This window comes from Semicossyphus pulcher, unplaced genomic scaffold, assembly GCF_022749685.1.
Source record: "Semicossyphus pulcher isolate SPU_LCO1_2020_fin unplaced genomic scaffold, fSemPul1.0.p SCAF_3, whole genome shotgun sequence".
Classification (NCBI taxonomy): Eukaryota; Metazoa; Chordata; class Actinopteri; order Labriformes; family Labridae; genus Semicossyphus; species Semicossyphus pulcher.
Genome location: NW_027211704.1, coordinates 25,796,664 through 25,823,309, shown reverse-complemented (window position 1 = coordinate 25,823,309; position 26,646 = coordinate 25,796,664). Strand labels below are relative to the sequence as shown.

Here is a 26,646-nt window from a genome sequence, read left to right as displayed (position 1 = left end):
AGATGTAATGACAGAGAGGGTGATCATTGATGTTAATTTCCCTCTCCAGCATGCCTGACGGTATATCTGGCATGTCAAGCTACATTTTCCATCCTCTGTTTGCAGCACAATACCATCTTTAATGGTAAACTGTGGTATGAAAATTTGGTTAAGAATTGGTGAGACTAAACACCCCTTCTGTTTTCATTCCTTTAAAGGCAAATGAAACCGATAATAATAATATATGTGTTATAATAGCATATAACTTACACATGATTTTTTTGAGACAGTTAAGGTAACATCTGTTAGCAGTGCAACCCTGCCCCAGACTTTGTTTTCATGCATCAAGCTTGTCTGTTCCTGCTTTCTCCTTGCAGGCTGTTTGTTTCTCTTCTCTGATGGTGAAAGTGAGCACTGCATCTGTTTTGTTCTCTCCTTTTTAAGTGACAACAACTGAGAGCTTTAATCTTCCTCCTCTTGCCATGTTACCCCTATTCTATTTGCCACTCACTACATGGCGCACGAGCCCTCCTTGCCAGCTTTCAGAAACATTGCTCTTTCACAGTTTAGTGTTGTGCGTCACCCACCATGGCAACAAATGTGTGCACAGCTTTGAAGACTGCAACCATGACAGAGCTCGTTTGTCAAATTTCCCATCTCGTATTGTCATGCGTGGTAATCATCACCCCCCCCCCCCCCCCCCCCCCTCACACACACACACACACACACACAAACACACACCCCTCTCTGCTGATGTTGCTATAAATAGCATTATTGTAGAAGGCATTGCTTTTGCTGTCAGCATAGTGAATGTGACCCCTGAGAGGCAGCTGCAACCACCTTGAACACTGCTGGACCAACGTCATATGCATAAGACTGAGTTGCAGCTTTGAAGCTATATCCCGGAATGCAATAGATGGTTTTTGACCTTGGATATAGATGACCCTTTAAACTGCTGTTCTTTTTGGACTTTTAATGCACGTGTGTGATCAAAGCTCTTCATTCCTGTAGCAGAAATTCTACCAACATGTTCTCTTTTCCTCTATCATCACAGTGGTCCTGTTTTGCAGTGTGCACTGCATGAGCTATAAAAAGATGTAACTGACTGGGCCAGCTAGAGCATCCTACTAAAGTGTTGTATTTGTGCTGCTCTACTCTACGATAGTATTCCCAGGGGTTTCCCCAGGTTTTCTCTGTATGATGGTGTTATCAAGTTAAGAAAGTTTTTCTCCAAACATATATTTCATGTCTTGTTTAGACAAATAGCAAGACAATCTTGATTATGTTGCTTCTGAGGGGTAAGATTGGGTGAGTGTTGTATTAAATAGAGACCCTAAATCCCCTGTTGTGTACAGGTAGAATGATGATACAATCTATTACTCGTGCCCCAGTTCAGAAAAGTATCACCTCATCGTTTGAGTGTTTGATTGACATCTCCTGCTTCTCCACATATTTATTTTGGTAGTATTCCATATATTATTTTCTTGCAAAGAAACAGAAGAAACCTGATATCCTTGCTTCATAACAGAAAGCTTTTCCATGGCCAGTTTCCATGGCCTTTGTGTGTGTTGAATCGTACTCTCAGTGGGTTAAAGGCCTTTAGACTGTTCACGCTGCTTGATTTAAAACCAATGAACTCATGTATTGTAGAATATTGAACACAACAGCCTTATTGTGTCTCAAATCTAATGTTTGTTGTCAATACCATGAAATATGTTTTCATCCTGCTCTTTTTTTTTTACCAATGAATGAACTGAAACTTTTGATTTTAACTGTGCGCTACACATTACATATACAGATTTGACATAGCAGGAAAGTTAAATCATGTTGAATCAAGTCAAATTTAACTCTGAAACACATTTAAAACAACACTTTGTCTTAGATGTGTCCATGTAACCAATATAGTTCATGCAGGCTCTCTTCTATTAAAAGATACCCTGTGGATATTTTCCTATGATCAAACAGGTGTTATGTTTACCTGACATTGTGTTACTCATCAAAGCTCACAATCTGTATCTTTGAGCTCTACCAAACATGTACGAGTTCATATGTATTAGCAAATCAAATTTGTATTTTCTCATGTTATGTTATCTGTAGATCGGTGGAATAGCGTGATGCCATCTAGGTGCACATACGCAAGACAAATAAAAACCTGCTCCTCTAGGTACCTTTTTAGTGTCGTGGCAAAAATACCAGAACCCAGGAACTGACTTTTGGAATTCGGCCATAGGATGGGTATGCTCAATCAAATCAAAATGCAAACAAGATGACTCCAGTGCTCTTTCTGAAGTTCTATCCCTTAAGTTCATGGGCGCGCATTGCCTGGAAACAAATCAACAGCTAACTAATTAAAGGCAATGTAGTGAACATCAGAGAATCTGGTCTTGAGGGTAAGTAGCCTCAAAAGGGAAAGTGGTTCTTCTTGTTATCATGGTGTATCTCTGTTCCTTGCGGGCAAGTACGAGGAAGAGGGAAAAATGGCATCTCATATTGCAAAGTATGAACACATCTATTGGTTTGGAATTGTGTTGTGAGGCTGGCTTTGAGGCATGTTGTTGATTTAGCATTTAGAATGCCAAGGCTTTGTACAATTCAGATTTCGAGCGCAGTTACAGAAGGAACAACTAGTGGACTGTGAGGAAATGTGCTTAATTTGAAAAAGTGCGTTAGATTAAAATTGCACACTAATGATGATTTTCCTGCTATGACATCTCAAAATGCAGTGACAAAGAAACAGTGTACATTTTCTCGGTTTAGTTGTTCTTTCAATGGTGTCTCTTCTTTTTTTTATGTAAAATGTTGTTATTGTGTAATTTCTATTTACTAAATTCTAACCTTCAACTGCATACAAGTTTTGTTATGAGAGTGATATCAGCTTCAATGTTTGTCGATGCATGGACTATAGAGTTTGAAGAGTGTGTTTAAAGGATGTTTAGTTGTTTTAGGTTTTTAAGTCTTGTGTAATTGCATGTGTTTGAGTGATTGTCTTATCACAATGATGGCTGTGTCCCCAGGCTTGTAGATGACCGCTGTGTGGTACAACCCGACACAGGTGACCTCAACAACCCACCCAAGAAATTCAGAGGTAAGGCTTCAAAAACATTGGCTTTCCACATAATATGTTGATGTTTATTCTATTAGTCAGGATGATGATTGGCAGTTGAAGTTTATAATATTTAACCATCATTTTGGGATGTCACTGCAGTAGTTTTACTTTCAGTAGTAGTTATCATATTAACCTTTTTATCAAATATTCTTTAAAGAGATTCCCCTCAATTGTGGCAATTACTGCCTATTGCACCCAACACATTTTAAACCAGAGTGATGCTCTTCTTATTAAAAAAAGTTAATTAATAATGCAGTATGAAGATAGAAGACAGACTAGATAAGTGACATTTCCTTGGCCAAGGCCAGCCAACCTTCCAACCAGGGCCATACAAGAAGATTGGCACCAGCTTGAGCTGATGATTCTCTGTTCTTTGTTTTGGACCTAGTTTTCTGTTGCATTAATAATTCTCTCCAAATATTGTTTTTTCATGCTGAACTTGAGTAAGTGGCTGTTCTGAGTGAGAGCGCCATATGTTACAGAACGACTATTATTCTTCAATTTTTACTTCACAGGGCATTTAAAACTTTCTGAAACAATTTAGCTTCCTGCTGGTTAAATACAGTTTTGTTGGTAAAATTGCAGGTGACCCTCCATTTCTCCAAAAATTGTTTTACCTTATTCAAATTTGGAGGCTGTGAAGGTCACTGGTTAGCAACAATGCTAACCAGGAGGGCTGCTGCATTCTCATATAATGGACTAGAATAGAATAGAGTATCTTTGTTGTCACTGCACCAGGTACAACAAAATTGAATGTGCAACTCACCATCAATGCATCAATAAGTTCTCAGCAACAGTAAGACACGTTAAAACAGAAACGACAACAATGTAGTAGGGTCCAACATGTGCAAATGTGCTCCCAGGGCCTTTCCACAGAGCATACCAGACACAAATGGAAAGATATGTCCAATAGCATCACAATCAAAAAATAATTAAAATAAAAACAAAAATTCAACTGGCTGTATTTCTATAAGACAGATAGCAAAAAAAATGTATCCATACAAAATCTTACATACCTTTAGCTGTGGAGAAAAAAAACATTCACAGGGTGGCTCTTAGCGCCTGGACAACATCATGATTAAAGTCACTAATGCCACCTGCAAAGACATTTTCAATATTCTAGCATAGTGATTTACACTGCAACCCTGCTACACACATTCCTAAATACACTTCTCCAGTAACAAGTCGATTCATGCAGGAAAAGACACAGCAACTCTCAAACATAATGAAAGTTATAGGAAACTTGAGTTCACATTTGTGTAGTAGGGTCCAACTTGTGCAAATGTGCAATAACAAAAGGGCAGATGTGCAACAATAAAGGTCAGTGTAGGCAGTTAGGAGGGGCATTTAAGGGACTGATTAAGGGCTGTTATGGCTCTAGGGATGAAACTGTTCCTCCACCTGGAGGTGTGGGTGGGAAAGGCCCTGTATCTTTGCCAGATGGAAGGAGTTCAAATAGAGGCTGACATGGGTGAGTGGGGTCCTTACAGATGCTGACAGCTTTCCTGTGGCAGCGTGAGCTGGGCTGCCATTTTATGAAATGTTGAAAGCATCAAGTGTTTAACGTCACAAACACTGATCCCAGACCTGCTGTTCTCCATTAGTGCATTCATGTTTTTAAGCAGCAGTCACTGGTGACCTCTCCAACCATTATATCTATTTTTCCAACTGAGCTGCCCCAATGAAACTGTAGTTTAAAAAACATGTCAGAAAAGCATTTTATTTAGAAATACATGAAGCTTAGACCCAGTGGGAGGTAAACATAGGCCCCAGGGGCCACCGGGCATTCATTACACTTCCATGCTTCCATATTCTAGCAAATACATTTCTAGATGTTTCTGAGGTAGGTTTGAGAAGCATCTGAAGAAGGTCTCTTTGCAAAAGTGTAACTTCCAAATTGTGTCAGTTGAATTGACTTAGGTTTTTAGCTTCCATGGGAAGCTTTGCAGGAATTTATGCCATTGTCATAAGGAATACTCCAATTTTCATCCTTAAATGACTAAAACTGGACAGTCGGAATATAATGCAACATAAACTCACTTACTGTGGATGACTGAATTCTCTTAAATCTTTTTATCACAACATATAGTCATAGATTTATTTGCCCTCTATTTGATGCCATGTACCAACTCTGAACAGACCGACCTGTACAACTGTTCTTACTTAAACCTGATCGAATGACTTCTTATGTGATCACACCCTGAATGGATCCCTGCATTTTCAGTTTATAATATATCTGACTCAGATTATAAAAGCTATTTGTGTTATTAGGGTTCATAAGGCCTGAGTTAACCATCACACCCATGACAACAACCTGCCATTGCACCTTGACATCAAAAACATGCTGTGAACATCTGGACAGATTAGCTAGCAGCCATGTGGCCTCAAATACAAAATGTTTGGCTTTTTTAAAGACCAAGTGAAGTTCCTCTTTCAATTTGAATCAGCATCCCATATCATTTAAACTTTTGTTGTTCATCTAATGCATGTAATTTAAAATAATCAATATGATGTGCTTTTTCATACTTGTTGACCAGATACTATGATAGCTGGTTATGCACAGACATTTGAGTCATTGCTTAATGAAATGATGTGATAATGTAAGCTGCTTCATGTTTCCTTGTGGCACTGGTTCTACACACCTCCTACTCATGACCCCTGTTCACAGGTGGCCTGTCTCTAAGTTGCAACTGTGACACTGCACAACCACAAAACATACCACAGAGCTGAACATACTGCATCACATTACTTCTCACGTGTCTGTTTTTTCAGGTCACTATTTTTATTGCAAGAAATACTGATTTGTAATGATGAGTTGTTTTGTTCTGGCTGTCTATCAGGGTGTTCTATTTTCATATGGTTAAGTGTTCCAGTGATTATGCACTGTTTGTTGGATCACAGCAGGTGACACAGTATTTTCATTGGGAGTTGCATTATTACATATGCATTTTTCACAGTTGAGATGAGATAACATGGCAACATTCTGTTAGCATTGATGTTTTTTCAACAATCTTAGAGTAAGTTTATCCTGTAAAGCACAAATCATTGTGGTTCAAGGTTCAGTCTAAAATTTGCTTTCTGCATCACTTAAACCAAAAAGTTTGATATTTATATAATTTTTTGGTTTGGTAGAAATATATGAGTCAAGGTGTAATAATGGAGCCGTGCAGGGTATATAAGATCAACAACAACAATAAAAAAAACTGGTTGAGGTGCTCTTAACTGTTTTTGCGTTAATACACAAAATATTAACATGACATCCTGATCTGAAGTACTGAGAAGCTGCATGTCAGCTGTAATTTAAATCATGTTTTTCAATTGAATCAATCTGAGAAAAATGATAAACAATTGTGTAGATTCAATGTAAAAGTTAAAATTGATATATGAATTCAATATTATGACAAATTAATGACTTAACTAACTTGAAATTTGGATTTCATCAATAGACCAACAGAAATAATGTCGCCCACTTCAGTTCAGTGACTCTGTAGTGGGTCTGTGTTGTGGTTTTAGAAGGTGTAAACACAACAGCAACAGCAACTATAGCTGTGGAGAAACCAAAACTCCTCTTACAAATGTGCTCCCAGGGCCTTTCCACAGAGCATACCAGAGACAAATGGAAAGATATGTCTAATAGCATAACAATAAGAATTAAAAAAAAATAACAATAAAAATTCAACCGGCTGTATTTCTATAAGACAAATAGCAAAAGAAATGTATCACACAAAATCTTACATACCCTTAGCTGTGGAGAAAAAAAACATTCACAGGGTGGCTCTTAGCGCCTGGACAACATCATGATTAAAGTCACTAATGCCACCTGCAAAGACATTTTCAATACTCTAGCAGCCCTGCTACACACATTCCTAAATACACTTCTCTAGTAACAAGTAGAATTATGCAGGAAAGGCACAGCAACTCTCAAACATAACAAAAGTTATAGGAAACTTGAGTTCACATTTCTTGTAAAAGAGCAAACAAAGTGCAGAGAACAAAGAGAATGTGTACCTGTGTAATGTCTCACAGAACATCCCTGACTAAAAGAGGAAGTAATGGTAACGGTAGTGCATCAAATGCATTGTGTAAAAAAAATAAAAAAGCTTGCCACTTCCCGCAACAAACCCCAGCACTTTCATCTTAAGGACGATTTTTCTTCTCAACATTTTATGATAACATATGTTATGAAAACTGACATGACTGATAAGTAACCTGTGAACAAAACTTAAGGAAAATAGAAGACATAGTAGAGGAAATGTTAAGCCGCCATCTTAAAAATAAAAGTCAACTACATTTCCATATGAAATATGTTGCCAGGTATTCGTCACCTCTATATGCTGTGTATGTTTGCAAAATACCCTCGTGGTTGTTACTTCTTTATTCATATAATTTGCTTGCATTAGTTGGTGGTTGATTTTTGGGACTTTAACTAATACAAGATATTTGAGCAGTTTTTTAATTGATGCACCTGTGTTCCAGTTTTCATGATTTTGCCTCATGAACTTCTGTCATACTGCTTTAAAAAATATTTAACCTGGTCATTGATACAGTTTAGCATAAATCAGCTGATAAGGTACTCCAACAATTGATTCCCCATTCCCCATTCCCAGGAAAAAAGATGGACTAAGGAGTCCATCTTTTTGGGTAGCCCTAGTATTTATTAGCAGCAAAAAAGATGGACTAGTCCATCTTTTTTGCTGCTAATAAATACTAGGGCTACCCAATATATCGTTTAACAATCGCAATTGCAGTGTGCGCATGTGCAATAGTCACATTGCAGGACGTGCAATAGTGAAGCAAATTAAGTGAAACACGTCTTGCTGCTACTTTGTTGCCCTGTGCAAAACGAAAACTTGCCAGTTTCTTGTTTTTCACTAATCTACAGGAAAAGTCCATCTGATATCACATTGGTGGAGCCCTTCAACAGAGCACACTCTGACCGCTGAACTTACCGTTGAGTTGCAGAGTCTGTGTGTCACCTACCTGTAAACTATAAACAAGCATGCAACGCTGCTGCCCTCACATATCATGTTAGCGGGTTGATCGAGGTAGATGCTCCATTACGCAAAGAGGCTTTTAGCGGCTTATCTGCAGCGTGCACACGGCGTGAGGTTGTGTGTTCCAACAGGAAGTACGAGACTGTTTAAGTAGCGAAACTGCAGCCCTCAAGTCTCTTTTTTTTTAATAAAGAAACGTGTTGCTTCACCTAAACACTACTATTTAATGCGGGTGTCAGAGTCGCTGAACCAAATGTGTTAAAAATAGGAGAGAGGGTTTCTTTTGTTAGAAGAAAAAGGACATAAAGTCTATAGACATAAATAATAAAAAGCATGATTGTTAGTGTCAGTTTTAGCCCTAATAAATACCCTGGATGACCATATCCTATAATCTCTAACCCAAAGTACCAGCTATTACTCTTTGAGTCATCTTCAGCTAGTTGTGCTGAACAGCAGGTAGGTAGCAGTGTGTTATGGATTTAAAGACGCAGCCTTTTTATTGAAGGGTGTTTTGCAACAACCTTTCTTGTCTGTTCCTAACTGAGCTATTCAAATCATATTCAAAGCTGTGGTTTAACTCCATAAAACCAGTAACAGCAGAGAAACCCTGCCTAAAATTTGTCACCTGAACATTTAGACCGTCTGATGCGAAAGCACAAGTAGACCTTATCAGATATGCAACTTCAAATAATTCTAAATGCTTGTCACCACATGTTGCACTGTTTCTATTATTTTGATTGACTCGTTTATTCAGGACCTTGGCTACAACATTCCATATTAAAACCTAAATTTATAAAATTTTTGTGTTATGTCGCTATTGAAAAGGCTTATATGTGTTTTACGTATACAATTTGCAGTCTCACCTCCCTTATTGAGGCCAGTGTTCAACAGAAGCAAAGTGTACAGTATCAGGACTAAGTCCTACCGTCCCTGTTGAGTATTAATAGCACACTTAAGCTATTTAAAAAGTCGGTACCGCAGGGAGCTGTAACGCAGCATTTTAAACCCTGCCTTATTCTCCCTGATCTGAGTGGCAAATGAACATGATATAATGTATGTGTGTTTTTACTCAGATACAGGTTGATTCCATGCTGATTGCCTTGTTAGAAGTGAGTTACTCTTTTTCTGTATGCACACAAAGCTTTGTCATTAATTTAGACTATGCATGCAGATTACCCTTTAATATCCCTAAGAGGGCTCAAAATCATCACATAGGCATGGCACTTAAACCAAAGCCCACCCTTTTCTTATAACAACAACAAGGGACGTGCACCTGCACACAACAGTGAACGTATCACGCTTCAACTTTAAACATCACCAGGGACTGTAGCTGGTTAAAAGGGCGACGTCCTTCAGTATCACATCAGTATGTGAGGATTAACATTATTGTATATATAATTTACAGGAGCAGTCCATTGTGTCCATGAATTCAACATACTTTCACCATAACCCCAATTGCTCATCCCTGGCAGACAGACTTTCTCCCAGTGACCCATTTTCAGCTTTTGTCCTTGGCCTCCTCTCTTCTCCTCCACCCTATGGCCCCAATGTTTAATCCCAGGAGACTTTTGTGTTGGCTGTATTTCTAACGGAGGCTGTCGTCATATAGTGGCTATTTTTACCATGCATATAAATCATCAAGCTAAATTAACCTATAAAGTGGTAAACTTAATGTCTTAAGGAAAAGGGCTTCTAACCATAAAATATTTTGTATATATGTCCAGTATAGTGTGATTAAAACAAAAACCCCGAAACATGAGTTTCAGCTTCAGTAGTACTCTTTCTCTCTCAACAGTGAAAGCAGATATACACAACAATGTCATATTTGCATACAGATTTGCAAACTTATTGCCGTCATTGTTAGTTTAAAATAGAATATTATTTCTTGACAGCTGAGCAAGTTAACATGGACGCTCAGATGTGTTGATTGAGTCTCGATTGTGGAAACTAGCATGTCTGAGACGAGGTGTGAACTTTTGGCAGGAAGTTTGGACTGACTGTGAGTGGGATCTTGGAAGGCATCAGCAGTGCCTGAAAAATATTTAGACATTCATAAATAGATGACTGGAAGGTAAATATGTAACCCATGTTCAAAAAGAGGTTTGTGAATACAGAAATTATTTTAAGCATGATTACCCCCCCATGGCCAGAATCAGTCCCCGGCTCTGCCTGCTCTTCTTTGGGCCATTATGGCCTTTAATTCTGAACCCTCTGCGAGCTCTCCTCTACGGCCATTAAAGGGTTTATCCTTTAGGGAGCATGAATGTGGCTAGTAAATGTCAGGGCAATTTCTTGATTGAACTTTGTTTTTCCTTTTTACAAGTGGACATTTTTGCAAAAATTGCCATTGATTGCTTTGTTTTTATGACTGTGAGCCTTTCTCTGTTTGAATACAGTAGTTTCTTGTTTTTATCTGAATCATCAGAAACTTTTCTAGGAAGCTTCTTAGGTTATTCTGTCATATGCCCTGCCCAGGGGTGGACAGTAAGGAAGTACATTTTTTGAGTATCTGTACTTTAATTGAGTATTATTTTTTGGGCAAACTTATTATTTTTACTCGCTACTTTTGCTCTGAAGACAGCTGATGAATTTTCTTTTCTTTTCTTAAATCTGACAGACAAACTGTGTTTGAGTTCTGCGTGTGGTTTGTCTAAGTGGCGTTGCCATACTTGTGATTCGTGCGTCTCCATGGTTGAACGTAGAGCTAACGCAGAGCAAATGTCACTCAGATCAGGCAGTTTATTTAATTCAAATGCACTCTACAAGAAGGGACGAAGTAGACTCTGTCTGCTCAGGAGACTCAGGCCTTTTGGTGTGGCGGGGGCACTTCTGAAGTCCTTCTTTGACTCTGTGGTGGCATCAGCCATATTTTTTGGGGTAGTCTGCTGGGGCAGCAGCATCTCTGCTGCTGACAGGAAGAGACTAAACAAACTGGTGAAGGCCAGCTCTGTCCTGGGTTGTCCTCTTGACCCTGTGGAGATGGTGGCTGACAGGATAATGATGGCCAAGCTGTCGTCTCTGATGGACAACACGTACCACCCCTTGCAGGAGACCATAACACCACTGGGGAGATCGTTCAGTGACAGGCTCCATTACCCGCGGTGTCTCACGGAGAGATACCGCAGGTCTTTTCTTCCTGCCGTGGTCAGACTCTATAATCAACAGTAAACACTCACACCAAAACGGACACAATTTGCAATAACACTCCTGTTAAGAGTGCTGCAACTCTCCATAATCTACATGTGCAATACCTATTTCTATTTATTTATTTTTTAGATGTGCAATATCACTATCTCACTTCTCATGTGCAATACTTATATATTATTACATCAGGTGGTCCATTTGTTCATTCATTCATGCTGTACACTTGCTGACTTAGTTTGTCATTTGGTCTGTTCCGTATTATCTTATTAGCTCTGTACATATTTTTTCGGATACACTTGTTTACTTATTCTTATATATTACTTATATATATATTTTAATGTTGCACTATCCACTTTGCTGCTGTAACACTGTAAATTTCCCCTGTTGTGGGACGAATAAAGGCTTATTTTTTCTTATCTTATCTTACTGGTGGTAATGATGACTACGGCAGACATTTTCCCTGGTCATAAGTGTTTTTGGTTGTTCCTATTATTGTTCCTATTATTTTGGAGCTGTAAATCTGTAGCATGTGAGTTTAAAAATGTAATATAATGTTTTCTAAATAAACGTAACGTAGCAGAATACACCCATGTATTGTTGACTGCACTCATGCATTGTGAAAATACAACAATGTTTGAGATTTTTTTTTTAAAAGTACTTTGTATTTTTAAAGCAAGTACTCCAGTACTTTAACTAAAGTAATAATTTGATTGATCACTTGTATTGGAGTAATATTTGACCAGGAGTATCTTTACTTTGGCTAAGTAATGAAGCTGTGTACTTTGTCTACCACTGGCCCTGTCACACTCCTTGTTGCTGTAGCCTACTGTAGACCCAACTGTTCAGTTCTGGCAAACCACGCACTGCTTGTTGATGTTAAATGCAAGACTTGAAGTTCTAGAGTGCTGTAATAATCATATTTCTTTGTATTTTGTATTTTTAGAAATGGTTTCTATCAAATTGAGATGAGAGGCAATCTAATACCAAATGATGAGTTTTTTTCTCTTTACCTTTCTCTTCTGTTCTTTTTCACCAGACTGCCTTTTCAGATTGTGTCCCATGAACAGATACTCAGCACAGAAACAGTTCTGGAAGGCTGCAAAACCTGGAGGCAACAGCACCACTGACACAGTGCTCCTCACCAAGCTCCATGTGAGTGTTCTCTTTACCTTAATTGCTGCTCTGGGACTTTTTTATTGTTAAACATAATCAATTGATGAACAAGAGACAAAAACCTACAGTGTTGTTTTTCTGTAAAATATGTGTGTAGCATCATTCTTTACAGAAATAGTCTTTCTGAAAAACCCTTTGCCCTCCAATAACTGACTGTTTCTATGAAGGTCTCTGTTTGTGCACTGTGTTTCAGCATGCTGCTGACCTAGAGAAGAAGCAGAATGAGTCTGAAAATCGCAAGCTACTGGGAACAGTCATCCAGTATGGAAATGTCATTCAGGTGTGTTCAGGAGAGATAAGGGGCTTAGGTTGATAGCTCTGCACCATCCGTTTGTGACACTGCGTGCTGAATAATCTTGCCTTTAATTCTGTTTTAATCAGAGAAGAGTTTTGAATAATTGCTACAGCCCAAATGTGTGCTGAAAAGTCATCTGTTGTAGAGTCCTATCTTGCTATTTACCCTATGTATCATGTCATTACCCATGGACGGTTTGCACACAGATATGACATCATCCTAAACCAAGAATGGTTCATGCATTCCTGCTGCATGACGTACACAGAGAAGACAGTACATACAGTGTAGGGTGTTCAGTTGCAATAAACTGTCATTCTAGTAATAAAGTGAGCAACTCTTTCTGGTTTGCCAGAAAAGTAGTGGTTTTAAGCTTAGATGTTATGTCCTTGCATGGATTTACATAATTTACATACATTACACCGTCTTTACATAAAACATGTCAAGGTGCACTTTGTACCTTTGGCATTTTGCATTCAAGCCTCATGGGATGTACTCTGTAATTCAAAGTCACTTCTTCTAACAGTACATTGTGTTATAGTAATGGGGTGGGCCGTTAGTTTTGTTAGTTGTGGGCCCCCAAAATATGCAGAGCTTGTATGATTCCAGTTAAGTGAGTTGTAGTTTATGTTTGGTAATTTGAAGGACAATTTATTTTAGATCATGAGAAGCATTCAAAGATAAGAAATTTCAAGGACATAGATCATTTGAGACACCAAAGTTACAGTTTCAGTGAAGTGCTCCCATCGGTCCAGATGTAACAGACTGTGACATATTTTGTCTTTGTACCAGTTCTGTGATTCTGTCCACTGCCTGTACTATGTCATTGAGAGTAGCCATGTGTAATACTGCTTTTTGTTTTGCCAACAGTTGCTGCACCTGAAGAGCAATAAATACCTGACAGTGAACAAGCGTCTACCTGCACTATTGGAGAAAAATGCAATGAGAGTTACTCTGGACTCAGCTGGAAATGAGGGTTCCTGGTTCTACATCCAGCCCTTCTACAAGCTGCGATCCCTGGGAGACAGTGTGGGTAGAGCGGGGTGTGGGATTCAACATAATTATGCACAGAAGGACAAATTAAGGATGTATTTTTAGGCTTTTCTCAGGGTTTGAAAATCAAAGTCACATGGACTCACATTAAGCTTGTTTTATTACATAATTAATTCATGATAGAAGCCAAAAAGTCCAACCTAAGCACCATGTCAGGTTACAGTTTAAACTTCCTTTTTTTTAATTATTATACTATACTAATTTTGCATTTCGACTATACAAGCATGAGGTACTACAGAATAACAAAGTCTATGAGTGTGGTTTTTTTTAGGTAGTTGAATAAGACACAGTCTATTCTCAGTGTGAATAAAACATTCTGCAGTTGTTTGGGACAGAACGCAGAAGTGCATTTTCACACATTTGAATTTGAGTGGCATTTTTGCTATCTGTGCAATATGAAACAGAATATGAAACAACCACTCCAAACCAGGCAGGTGGTCTACACTTGCCCTGCATTATAGTTACAGAGAGCCACTGAGGATGTTGATCAGATGCATTGATAATGTTGTTATGAAAGGCATAACAATGTGGATCTTTTGTTTATGAAACATACGTTTGCAAAAGAGAAAAGGTTTTTTTCTCATGTCAGCTTGAAGGAGACACTGGCAACTATTAGCAGAGCACATCCAAATCTCTGATCAAACCATCAGCTGTATAGTTGCATTATGGATAATTAGGTTACCAGGTTTTGAATAAGGAAGACTTACAATATAATAATAAAAAGACAATTTTTCTGGTTCTGCTCCATGCATTTAATTTAAAAAATAAATAAATAAAGCAGTATCTCCAAATATTAGTCCAAAAATGCTATAGGAGTGCAATATTAAATTGGAGGTCCAAATATGCACTTTTTCCAAGATAGAATAATTACACAATATAGCCACTGGTTATCTTTGCCTTTTGTGCACATTAATCGTCAAGGTTACTGGACTAATGTGAATTAAAATCCAGTATAACATGTCGGTCATACTCGCATAAAAAAAAATATTTTTTCAATTTCTCGCCGGTTAACTGTTGGTCTCTTAAAGAGACACACTAGTGGAGTGAGCAAACACAAATAAGTAACTAATGACATGGCTCATCCTCTTTTATTAGTGCTTGCTGATATGACTACACATTTTCCTTTGTGGTTAGTGAGTTATTGGTCTGGGTAAAAGCTACACCTCTGATCCATTCCTCTCACACACAATATGGTCCACAACTCCCTCTACTGCTTATCAGGAGACTAGCATGATCCAATGTTACCACATCTCTCATGCCTTCTTGTTATTTTCACCTTGTAAGGAAATGAAATTGCAGTGTTGAAGAATGGTGTCTAACGTCGTGGGACTTGACATACTTCTGGTTTGGAATTAAAATGGAGTGCTCGATCCCACACAGTGGCCTCCAAAGCAGCAGGATTTAATTTTCTTTTAAGATTTACTATTGCCCCTCACTGAATAAGTGTGTATTCATAGGACCCTAAACATGACATGTAATATGTATCTTCTATGTATTTATGTTAAATCTGCAGGTGGTGATTGGCGATAAAGTGGTCCTTAACCCTGTGAATGCTGGACAGCCTCTACATGCCAGCAGCCACCAGCTAGTAGACAACCCAGGATGCAATGAGGTAAACAAACGCTTGTGACCTTACAAGGCTGTGCAGATGACTCATAATAGGCTAAAAGACTGCATTATATTATATTATGTGTTTTTATTGTTGGAATAACATTTACTTTTTAAGATTTGCCTGGTTTGTTTGAAAACGTGTCTACTGTGCCTTTCAGGTGAATTCTGTAAATTGCAACACGAGTTGGAAAGTTGTGCTATTCATGAAATGGAGTGACAACAAAGAAACAATACTTAAAGGGGTAGGTACCCTTTTTTGTATGACATCAACTTTTTGTAATCCATTTTTACGAGTACCTTTGTGAAACGCACCTTCACTACCTAGCTTCAAAACGCACACAGATTACGTTAAATAATAATAACCTTACATTTTGAAAACACAGTATGTGAGACTAATGCAAAATATATTGCAAGAAAATAAAAAATACAAGAAGAAGATATTGACGTGATGTATGAATGCTGCAATTGCTGTTAATCAATTACACATTCTGCATGTATGTGTATGTATTGGCAGGGTGATGTAGTCCGGCTGTTCCATGCAGAGCAGGAGAAGTTTCTCACTTGTGACGACCACAGGAAGAAGCAGTATGTTTTTCTTAGAACAACGGGCCGCCAGTCTGCCACTTCTGCAACCAGCAGCAAAGCACTGTGGGAAGTAGAGGTAAGCACATCATGTACACATCATGATTAACTTTTTGGTGTCTGGCTGTTATTTTGCTTATAATAATAATAACCCTAGAAGAGAAAAAACAGTAAGTTATTTCTATTGCTTTAGTTCAACATAAATAATCTTCCAAAGAAAACAGAACTGAGCTTTACAGATATTTTATTCATGCTTTATTTTCATGTCTCATGTCACTGCCAGGTTGTCCATCATGATCCATGTAGGGGAGGTGCAGGCTACTGGAACAGCCTGTTCAGGTTTAAACACTTGGCCACAGGCTGTTATTTGGCTGCTGAGATGGGTGAGGTGTGTGTCAAACACTTCCTTTTTATCTCATAGTGTTATAATTCTGTGGTAACTATCTTTCATGCAATAATTATCTGACATAGAAGCATCCAGTCCAGTTTAATCAGCAAAATGCTCTTACATGGTTGGTCTAGTGCAGCAGTTCCCAAACTTTTAATGCAACACACCCCCTTCTACATCCCAACCGGGTTGATGCACCCCCAACCCCTGAAACCTAACAAAAAATAAAATGCAACATAGCCTATTTATAGCCGCATTGAAGGCATCAAGTTTAATTCTGTTCTGTGGCTTTGGACAATCGGCATTGCTGATCCAAGTGAAGCCCAGACCAAGGTAAGTTTCATCATATCTCCTTCTTTTTCCTCCAGTCTGATACCCAATCTCGTTGCCTTTTTTGCCCCCCTTGCCTTGATGATGGGCCTATGTGCTCCTGGTTTGTCTGTGCTCCCCGCTCCTCCTTTTCTTTCTCTCAGTCCGCAGCAACACTTCAAAAGTAGCCCAATTCTGCAGGAAAACCGTGGACCTGGCAATTCCTGTTCGTCAATTCCATTATACATCATAATTAGACTTTAAAACACATCATATAATACAAAATACTGTGATGCAGACTCGCAGAACAGATGGGGGGAGAGCTGCTGCGCATGAGCACAGAGGGAGGGAGGGAGCGGGTGAGAACGGACTGACGTGATGACATGAAATGTAACTTTGTTTGATCATGAAGCCTGATGCTCTTACAGCTCTGTGTTTATCAGTGAAATGTATGAACTACACAGCATATGGACATATGGCAGCATGTGGATACAGAGTTTATACTGTGCGCATAAATACACACAGATCTGCTCCTCTCCTAATGTCTGTCTCCTCCCCGCGGCATGATAACTGATAAACTACGGTCGGATCACCTCCGGTTCATCTCGCACAGCATGTGGAGATTTTATGCTTTATAAAGGTTGTTCATGGAAATACGGGACAGATCGCGACCCTATTGAGTCAGGGGCAGAGCATGAGAAACACACAGATCGGTGTCATCCCTGTGCTGCATGATTATAATTAATCATTAATACGCCATTACATTTTTCCTCACGCGCACCCCTTACAGGCAGGCACCACACTTTGGGAATCCCTGGTCTAGAGCCATGTGAAGAAAACAACTTAGGAAATTGGATACCCAGTGCTGTGATCATAATTTAAAAGAGATGATGTTGAGGAGGATATCTGACATGTGAATGTGTTCTCCAGGTTAATCAAGACTTTGAGGAGGAGAGTGCTGAGCAGCGGTCCTCGGTAAGACTCTTATCCTGTGAGTGCTTAGCAATGCCATGCTGGATGCCCCACTGCTATTGATCAAATCTGTTGATCAATTCTGTGCTGGATCTTTGCTCTCTACTCTAGGTGGTGGACTTTACACCCTTTAATTTCCAGGTACTGTCCTATAATCTTTACTTGGCTGCAGCAACCTAGCACAAGAGTACTGTCACGTCTGCACATGATCATGCTACTGCCTCTGCTGCATTGTTGTCAAATTTCTCTTGTGGCACATTTAATCATCAATAATTCTTTTCATCTAGGTTATGTGTGCCTTCATTTTAATAGCAGCAGATTTCCACAGGGTGTCATTATGCCATCATCTCTGCTGATGTGTATCTTCCTAATAATTACCATTAGGTGGCAGTGTTGTTCAAACCATACTTGCCTTAACATGAAAGTTGTGTGCATCTGTAGTGGTTAACTACTTCCTAAAGAGACCCCACAATCTTTGGTTGAAAGAAGGATATTTTACTGATTTCCACTTATTCAGTAAAAAATGAGAGCTAATCTGTCATATCAGCTTTAACAATGATTAGCAGGTTGATGTAAAAATTAACATAATCCTCAGCCTCATCCTGGATGAGGATCAATAGCACCTCTGAATCATGGTATTGATGTATTTTGTGTACTTGTAATTCAAACGTTCATAGTGGTGTGCTACCTCTCACTGCATGTGTTGATTCTTTAGCTTGATGCGGATAATGAAGCTCTACGAGGTCGCCTGCGAGCTCCGCAGGAGAAGATCATGTACACTTTGGTGCCAGTTCCTGATGGCATGGATATTTCCTCCATTTTTGAGCTGGATCCTACCACGCTGAGAGGCGGCGACTCCATGGTGCCCAGGTATAATATACAGTTATCCAACACACCAAACATTTCACTACTCTCAGTAGGTAGAACATAACTTGAGTACATCTATGGGTACAAAAAAGCTCATCTTTAGCTCTTCCTATGACAACAGAGTTTAAAATATATAAATAAAATAAATAAATGCAATTGGTATTTGTACAAAAACACTGGACCATGGCTAAGATTTTCAAGAAACTGTTAAGAAGAGATAATATAAAATACCAGACACACAGTCAATGTCAGTGATCCCTTAAGTGGAAACTATGGAATATATGGAGGGAAATAGGTGGAATGACAAATGCTCCATTTTGTCTAACCAGTAATACTACGATAATGTCAAGAGTACAACAAACCAAGCAGTGGCATTTCCAAACATTTGACTGTTGTTAGAGTTGACGGAGGGATTTGGAGCATTACAGGAAAGGCAGTTACTGAGGTTTTGAGGTTTGTTGTGTTACTGCAACTATGGACAAGGAGCTTTTTGTATTTTATGGCCTGTTATGTCTGTGTACCATCTGTTTGCTCTGTTACTTATTAACTTGATATTCAAATGAGAGATTGTTTCTCAGTCTTCTGTGTTTGGTTGAATCACAGACAGCAGGATAGAAGAGTGGTCATAGGTATGGGGTATTTTTCTTTCCTCTGCAACCGGTCGAAGTAGATTACTTCTGTGGGGGTTTGTTGTCTACATCTTTAGTCTGCAGACTTTGCCCAGTGTACAGTCAAATTATTTTTACATAAGATTTATGCCACTAAATCTAAATTATTTTATGCCTTCACTTGTAACTGTAAAATACTCATTGAGACCTCAGTGGGAATAACTTGTGTCACCTTCAGGGACACAAATCAGACTTAAGACCAGATAATTGAGGACAAAAACAGTGGTCTCAACACGCACATTTTTGGGTCAGTGCTTAAAATTAGGGTTAGTATTAGGTTCACACAAGTCAGAGTTAGGGTTATGGATAGGATGAGTCTCGAGGAAATGCACGTAAGTGCATGGGTCTTTTAGAATTTCAGTGTACAGGTTATCTTCTTATGGCATGACATTAGCAAAGAAGAGCAAGGAAAATCATGTGCTATTATCCCCAGTTGGTTTCAGATGAATAAATTATTTACTTATTATTTATTTTATTTGGAAAATATTTTGCAACAGTAAAACCTCACAGGTTCTTTGTCATGGTGTGTTGAATGACATGTGTACTTCCTATTTTTAGATTGTATATTTCTGTAACAGAATGTGTTATGTTTCCATACTTTTGTTTGTTTTCTTGTTGACATTATTGTGTGAGAGGATATGCTTCTAAATTTACAACAGTACATCCGTCACTGTCACTGTACATGAGATAAAAACAGGATGGTCACGTTTTCAAAGCCTCCATTGTGTCACATCGTCAGGTGTGTGCCTGCATGGTGCAGGCTACTAGTGCTAGCACCTCCCATTCCTACCTGAAGTAACCCTGTCCCTCTAACTGTAGCCAGGGGACTAATTATTAATGCCTGGGAGAACCGGTACACAAAGGTAAGCCTGTTAGCTCCAGTAGGCGTTTACGTAACACCTGCCAAGAATATAGCCACAGTCTGCTTTCTGTGTATAAGGCCTGAAAAGCCACACACACACACACCCCTCCTGTTGCACACGTGCAGAGGGTACGAAAGATGAAGTTGGCTCAGACTTTACTATGTGTAAAGGTTTAGTGCTTAATGACAGAGACATGATACTGTACAGGTCGCTAGTGGCTAATCTGTAATGCCACACTCTTGGCAGAGGAAGCCATGGAAGCATGTATTGCTCAGTTGTTGTTGTTACTTCTGAGTAGGAGGAAAGTACCTACTATACACTGACTTACAACTTTAATAGGTGCACCTGTCTAATGCAATGTGGAATAAATCCTGTCTGTGTTGCACATGATCTTCCGTTTATGTTGGCACCGTTTCAGAGAAGTGTTGATTTATGGACACATAATCAACGTTTATGAGGCCATAGAAAATGTTGTTGTTGGACTGTTATATTAATCTGCCCCCTCTCTGGATGTCAAAGGGATATTAATCATATTGTAGTGCTTCTGCTGAAAACAGCAAATTAAGTCAAGACAGGCGTCTTTATGTTTCTGCCAATCTGAAATGTATATCTTGGCAGTCCTTTATCAATCCTGTTTGACTTTTAGCTTTTAGCTTTCACTTGGCAATTTGCCAAATGTGCCTGTTAAGATTGTGAGACATATCATGTGCTTAGTTTATTTATTGTCATGATAATGGCTCTAGAGGATAGTTCATGTGTCTAAAATGAAAAGATTTGATATACAGAATGAAGTCTGTATACTCTGAGTATCTTAAGAACAGTGCCCTCCAGAAAGTCCAATGTCAACCCTGCAAAAAAAGTAGCCTTTTTATGAAACCTCCTTAAATTCATCTTATGATTAATTTCCAAAAAACACAGGGTTAATGGTGCTCTGACAATGCACTGATAAGAAAAACTAAGAATCCAGTGTCACTATGCAGAATCGATGCACTCAATGCTATTGGTCAATGAATGACCAAAGTTACAACAAAAGTTAAAACAAGTTTAAAGCTGGTTCACCTACCAAAAGTAGAATTTGTTGATGGTCTTTTCAATTGTTGATGAGATCAAACATGTATCTGTCAGATTTTTGAAGCACAATGGCACTTTGTACTGTGCCCTGTTGCTTCATTTATAATTTATCATCCCAGACAATTTCCCCTGTTACTTCTAGGAGCTCCTATGTGAGGCTAAGACACCTGTGTACCAACACGTGGGTTCACAGCACTAACAACCCCATTGACAAAGAGGAGGAGAAACCTGTTATGTTACGGGTGAGTAGCTGATGATAAGGTGTGGCTGTATTGCGCAGCTTACGTTTTCTGAACAGGTGAACTAAAAACAATTATTTTTTTCAGATTGGAACATCAGCAGTTAAAGAAGACAAGGAAGCTTTTGCCATTGTACCAGTGCCACCAGCAGAAGTGCGTGATTTAGATTTTGCCAATGATGCGAGTAAAGTGTTGGCATCCATCGCTGGCAAACTTGAAAAGGGCACCATTACCCAAAATGAAAGAAGGTATGTGGGAAAATATTAACTGCAGCCCTCAAATACTACATTATGAGGTGTATGGTATGGATTGTAGTTTTGCTATGTGTACATCCACTTGAAGGAAGCTTAGATATCACTGAAGAGGATGATAAAGAAAGATTATTTAATTGGTCTGTCATGCTCGGGGGTTTGGGGATGACTTGTACACTTATGTATGGTCTCTTCTTCAGGTTTGTGACCAAGCTCCTGGAAGATCTAGTTTTCTTTGTGGTGGACATCCCCAACAGTGGGCAGGATGTTTTGGAGATCATGGTTAACAAACCTGACAGGGAAAGACAGAAACTCATGAGGGAGCAGAATATCCTGAAGCAGGTTGGTTTGAAACCTCAGAGACTGTTACTGCACTAATTTATAGTTTATGAATAAGCATCTATATGGATACTAAAATTCATAAATTTCCATTTCAGATTTTCAAACTTTTACAAGCCCCTTTCACGGACAGTGGTGATGGTCCCATGCTCCGGCTGGAGGAGCTTGGAGACCAGCGCCACGCTCCTTTTAGGCATATTTGCAGGCTTTGCTACAGAGTATTACGCCATTCCCAGCAGGATTACAGGAAGAACCAGGTAGGTGGACACAACAATTCCTCTCTGATCCCTGATTCTATGGCCTTATCTTTGAAGTAATCATCACCGTATTCCTTCTCTTTACAGGAATACATAGCTAAACAGTTCCGCTTCATGCAAAAGCAGATAGGATATGATGTGCTGGCCGAAGACACAATAACAGCTCTGCTACACAACAACCGGAAGCTGCTGGAGAAACACATCACTGCTGCTGAGATAGACACATTTGTCACTCTAGTGAGAAAGAACCGGGAGCCAAGGTGAGGCTCACAGGAAGGGACAGGCCTTTGCTCGTATGATAAAATGTCACAGAAGAGGCAGCTGAGGCTCAAGTCCTTTCCACAACAGCTTCTCAAAAGGGTTAATTTATGTAAATGTGTTCAAATGTGAGCAGATGAGCATGAGGGAAACTGTTGGTCAACAAATTACCTGCACTGCCAAGGATATGTGCTTGTGTCATGATGAAGTCCTGTCAAGTACTGGTAACGTGAATCAGGCTGATGCAGTAGAAGAGGCTCTCACAGTTTGAACTATTACAGTACTGAGAGTTGGTGTAAAAAAAAAAAAGCATTAGTTTTTTAACTTTATGTTGTATGCCTGTATTATAGTCTGTAATTGACTATAACTCCCCAGGGTCAATGCCAAATACATAAAAATGTAATGTTTTTTAATCCGTGCCCAGGTTTCTGGACTACCTCTCTGATCTCTGCGTGTCCATGCAGAAGTCCATACCTGTGACACAGGAGCTCATCTGCAACGCAGTGCTCGACCCTACCAACGGGGACATCCTCATAGAAACCAAGTGAGCTACTTGTTTCACTTTTTTATATGAATTTTTACAAAATAAAAATGAGCATCTAGAATTTTTTTTTTTCTATTGTTCACCAGATTGGTCCTGTCGAGGTTTGAGATTGAGACGACCGCAAATGGAGAAAGTCCAATGGAGGCAGAGGATGAAGAAGAGGTCTGGCTGTTTTGGAAAGACAATTGTAAGGAGATCCGGAGTAAGAGCGTCCGGGAGTTGGCCCAGGATGCAAAGGAGGGCCAGAAGGAGGACCAGGAGGTTGTTAGCTATTACAGGTTAGATGTCTTTGATTTGACCACTTTGGACACATACACTGTTGTGAAAACTTAGTGGTTTGTCTTTGTATTCATAGTTTTTTAAAGTAAGGAAATTAATATTGTGCCACCACGTATGGTTCAAAGCGGCGTTCAGTGTGTAGCACGAAAGTAATTTTGAAATGTAATGAAAAATTGGTATCTGACCAAACTATGATCTCCTGCTTTCAGAAATGAGAAATTACTCTAATAATTCCAAACCTGTACCTAATCTTTCCTCACAGGTGTCAGCTGAACCTCTTTGCAAGGATGTGTCTGGACCGTCAGTACCTGGCCATCAACAAGATCTCTGGTCAGCTGGATGTGGATTTGATCCTGCGCTGTATGTCCGATGAGGACCTGCCCTTTGACTTGCGGGCGTCTTTCTGCCGCCTCATGCTTCACATGCATGTGGACCGTGACCCTCAGGAGCAAGTCACACCTGTCAAATATGCCCGTCTTTGGTCTGAGATTCCTTCAAAGATTGCTATTGATGAGTGAGTGTGATAATAAATACTTTTAGTTGACTTGTGTTACCATTCTAAAGATTAAACAGCTTCTCTAAGATATGATTTATGTCTAATTATCCAGCTATGATAATGATGGAACCACCAGGGATGAGATCAAAGAGCGGTTCTGCCTCACAATGGATTTTGTGGAGAACTACCTGAGAGAAGTGGTGTCACAGAACATTCCCTTTTCTGACAAGGAGAAAAATAAGCTTACCTTTGAGGTAATTCTTCTGTGTGGATGTTGATATCAGACAACATACCACATTGGTTTAATAAGATTATTAATAATAAGATTATAAATAATAATTATTAATAATTTGTTAATTTTCTTCTCCATAGGTAGTGAACCTGGCAAGGAACCTCATATATTTTGGTTTCTACAACTTTAGTGACCTGCTTCGACTGACAAAGATCTTACTGAACATTTTAGACTGTGTCCATGTCAGCACCATTTACCCCATCAACAAAATCGAGAAGGGAGAGGAAAACAAAGGTAAACCTCCAGCTGCTTAGGCTGAATTCACTTTGCTGTACATCATTGAAGAATGCAGTTGTAATGTCAAGTACTCATCTGTTCAAATACTGTTCAATCATTATTAATGTAAAACAAGTAAATAAATTGTTAAACAAGTAATACCTATTCATGATACCTGCTGATTTGAATGCCATTATTGGTGCGTTTCTGCATGTGCTATAGCTGGCAGTAATGTGATGAAGTCCATTCATGGAGTTGGAGAATTGATGACCCAAGTAGTGCTGCGAGGAGGTGGATTGTTGCCCACCACACCAACTCACCAGCCAGAGGGAGATGTGGTTAAAACACAGACTGAACCAGAGAGAGAGGACATCATGGTCATGGACACAAAGCTCAAAGTCATTGAGATCCTTCAGGTAAGACATCAGGAAACTGGTTCTTCTTTGATGGCAAAGCTTTGTTTTATGTTTATGCTCTAACCTATCTTTTTCTGTAGTTCATTTTGAATGTACGGCTCGACTACAGGATCTCCTGCCTGCTTTGTATTTTCAAACGTGAGTTTGATGAGAACAACCCACAAGGTGAAAACACTGCCAGTCAAAATGGAGCCAACAATGTCCCAGGACAGATGCCAGGTATGATGCCACTATTGTATTTGATGTACATTTTTCACATTAGACTTTCTGGTTTATTTTACCAGGAAAAGCACAAGTATGAACAACAACATAAACAAGAGTATATTTTATTTTGATTCAGAGTTTAAGGGTTCTGGTATTGTGCTGGCTCACTGACACTAGGAGACTTGATTGAGCTTGATTGAGCCAGTGTTAACAACATTAGTTTCACCTGTGCTTTTCCTGCCATACAAGTCAAAATGCCTGCAGTGAAATAAATAACAAATCAACTAACAAATCAACTTCGCAACTTTTATATATAGAAAATCTTATAAATGGTAACTGATTTCTTTCAAATAATGTTTTTGTTTTTTTTTAACTCTAGGAAATCTTGACTTCGAGAACATTGAAGAACAGGCTGAGGGGATTTTTGGAGGAAGGTAATAAATAGCTTGCTTGTCTTTGGTAAGATATTCTGAAGCTAATGCAAGATCAATGTAATGTAATTTCTGTTCCAATGAATTTCAGTGAGGAAAATACTCCACTAGATCTGGATGACCATGGTGGTCGTACCTTCCTGAGAGTCCTGCTGCACCTGACCATGCACGATTACCCTCCTCTCGTATCAGGAGCACTTCACCTGCTCTTCAGACACTTCAGCCAGAGGCAGGAGGTTCTCATGGCCTTCAAACAAGTACGCCTCATCAATTCTAAACAGCTCAGACAGAAGAAATTACACAAGTGCAAAGCAAGTAATTGAGAAATGAAAGGATATTTGACATCAAGATGAAATAGATGCTCTTTATTTAACTTTAGGTCCAGTTGCTGGTGACCAGTCAGGATGTAGATAACTACAAACAGATCAAGTCAGATTTGGACCAGCTGCGTTCTATTGTGGAGAAGTCTGAACTGTGGGTTTATAAGAGGCAGGGAGAGGATGGGATGGATGGAGATGGACCATCAGAGTCTGACAACAAGAAGAAGGTACACTAAAACAAATAACAATTGTTGATCTTGTCCAGTATCAGTTTATTTAAAGTAGTGTGAGCCTTCAAATTGATTGTTTTAGTTATACAAGACCTCTTCCCCTTTTTGCTCCTTGTTTTACAGGGAGACTCACATGGTTCAGACAAAAAGAAAACAGAAAGCACCAGCAGTTACAACTACAGGGTGGTAAAAGAGGTATGCTGTTTTGTATTTCAGTTTTTGGTTTCAAAATTCTGATTTGTTTCTTGTAATTCAAATCATTCTGTTTGTCTTCAGATCCTGCTGCGTCTCAGTAAGCTATGTGTCCAGGAGGGGAGCTCAGGAAAGAAGAGTAAGAAACAGCAGCAGAGGCTGCTGAGGAACATGGGAGCTCACAGTGTAGTGCTGGAACTCCTACAGATCCCCTATGAGAAGGTGAAGCACTGTAACTAAATGTAGCAGATAACATTGCATAATAACATGCAGATTAATATAGAGCTTTGAGGCCTGAACAGCTTTTACATATTTAAAGTTTCACATGAATGTAATGTAAACAAAAAGAGAGTCTGACTCTGTTTTACCTGCATTAGGGTGAGGATGTTCGAATGCAGGAGATCATGAAACTGGCTCATGAGTTCCTGCAGAATTTCTGTGCAGGGAATCAGCAGAATCAGGTTCTTCTCCACAAGCATATAAACCTGTTTCTTAACCCAGGGGTGAGTAGTTCAGAAGTCTTAGGTGTACAACTTCTACAGTGATTTCTAAAGTTGTTATGATGTTCAGTTTCCAAAATAATATCTTTAGGGAAAGCAAATCTGAAATT

General features: G+C 39.2%; 1 protein-coding gene across 1 annotated transcript in view; it reads left to right on the top strand.

Moving 5' to 3' along the window:
* itpr1b (inositol 1,4,5-trisphosphate receptor, type 1b) overlaps positions 1-26,646 on the top strand; it is a 77,829-nt gene that overhangs the window by 889 nt on the left and 50,294 nt on the right. The window contains exons 2-29 of the mRNA XM_069677580.1: positions 2,994-3,064; positions 12,260-12,375; positions 12,590-12,676; positions 13,559-13,717; positions 15,255-15,353; positions 15,511-15,594; positions 15,867-16,013; positions 16,218-16,322; positions 17,562-17,606; positions 18,319-18,473; positions 21,215-21,314; positions 21,399-21,559; positions 21,763-21,904; positions 22,000-22,158; positions 22,246-22,418; positions 22,841-22,960; positions 23,047-23,238; positions 23,502-23,753; positions 23,848-23,989; positions 24,108-24,261; positions 24,466-24,659; positions 24,740-24,878; positions 25,243-25,297; positions 25,386-25,551; positions 25,674-25,841; positions 25,968-26,039; positions 26,121-26,258; positions 26,414-26,539. Of these exons, the coding sequence (XP_069533681.1) occupies positions 2,994-3,064; positions 12,260-12,375; positions 12,590-12,676; positions 13,559-13,717; positions 15,255-15,353; positions 15,511-15,594; positions 15,867-16,013; positions 16,218-16,322; positions 17,562-17,606; positions 18,319-18,473; positions 21,215-21,314; positions 21,399-21,559; positions 21,763-21,904; positions 22,000-22,158; positions 22,246-22,418; positions 22,841-22,960; positions 23,047-23,238; positions 23,502-23,753; positions 23,848-23,989; positions 24,108-24,261; positions 24,466-24,659; positions 24,740-24,878; positions 25,243-25,297; positions 25,386-25,551; positions 25,674-25,841; positions 25,968-26,039; positions 26,121-26,258; positions 26,414-26,539 (3,721 nt within the window). The remainder of the gene's footprint in view (positions 1-2,993; positions 3,065-12,259; positions 12,376-12,589; positions 12,677-13,558; positions 13,718-15,254; positions 15,354-15,510; positions 15,595-15,866; positions 16,014-16,217; positions 16,323-17,561; positions 17,607-18,318; positions 18,474-21,214; positions 21,315-21,398; positions 21,560-21,762; positions 21,905-21,999; positions 22,159-22,245; positions 22,419-22,840; positions 22,961-23,046; positions 23,239-23,501; positions 23,754-23,847; positions 23,990-24,107; positions 24,262-24,465; positions 24,660-24,739; positions 24,879-25,242; positions 25,298-25,385; positions 25,552-25,673; positions 25,842-25,967; positions 26,040-26,120; positions 26,259-26,413; positions 26,540-26,646) is intronic.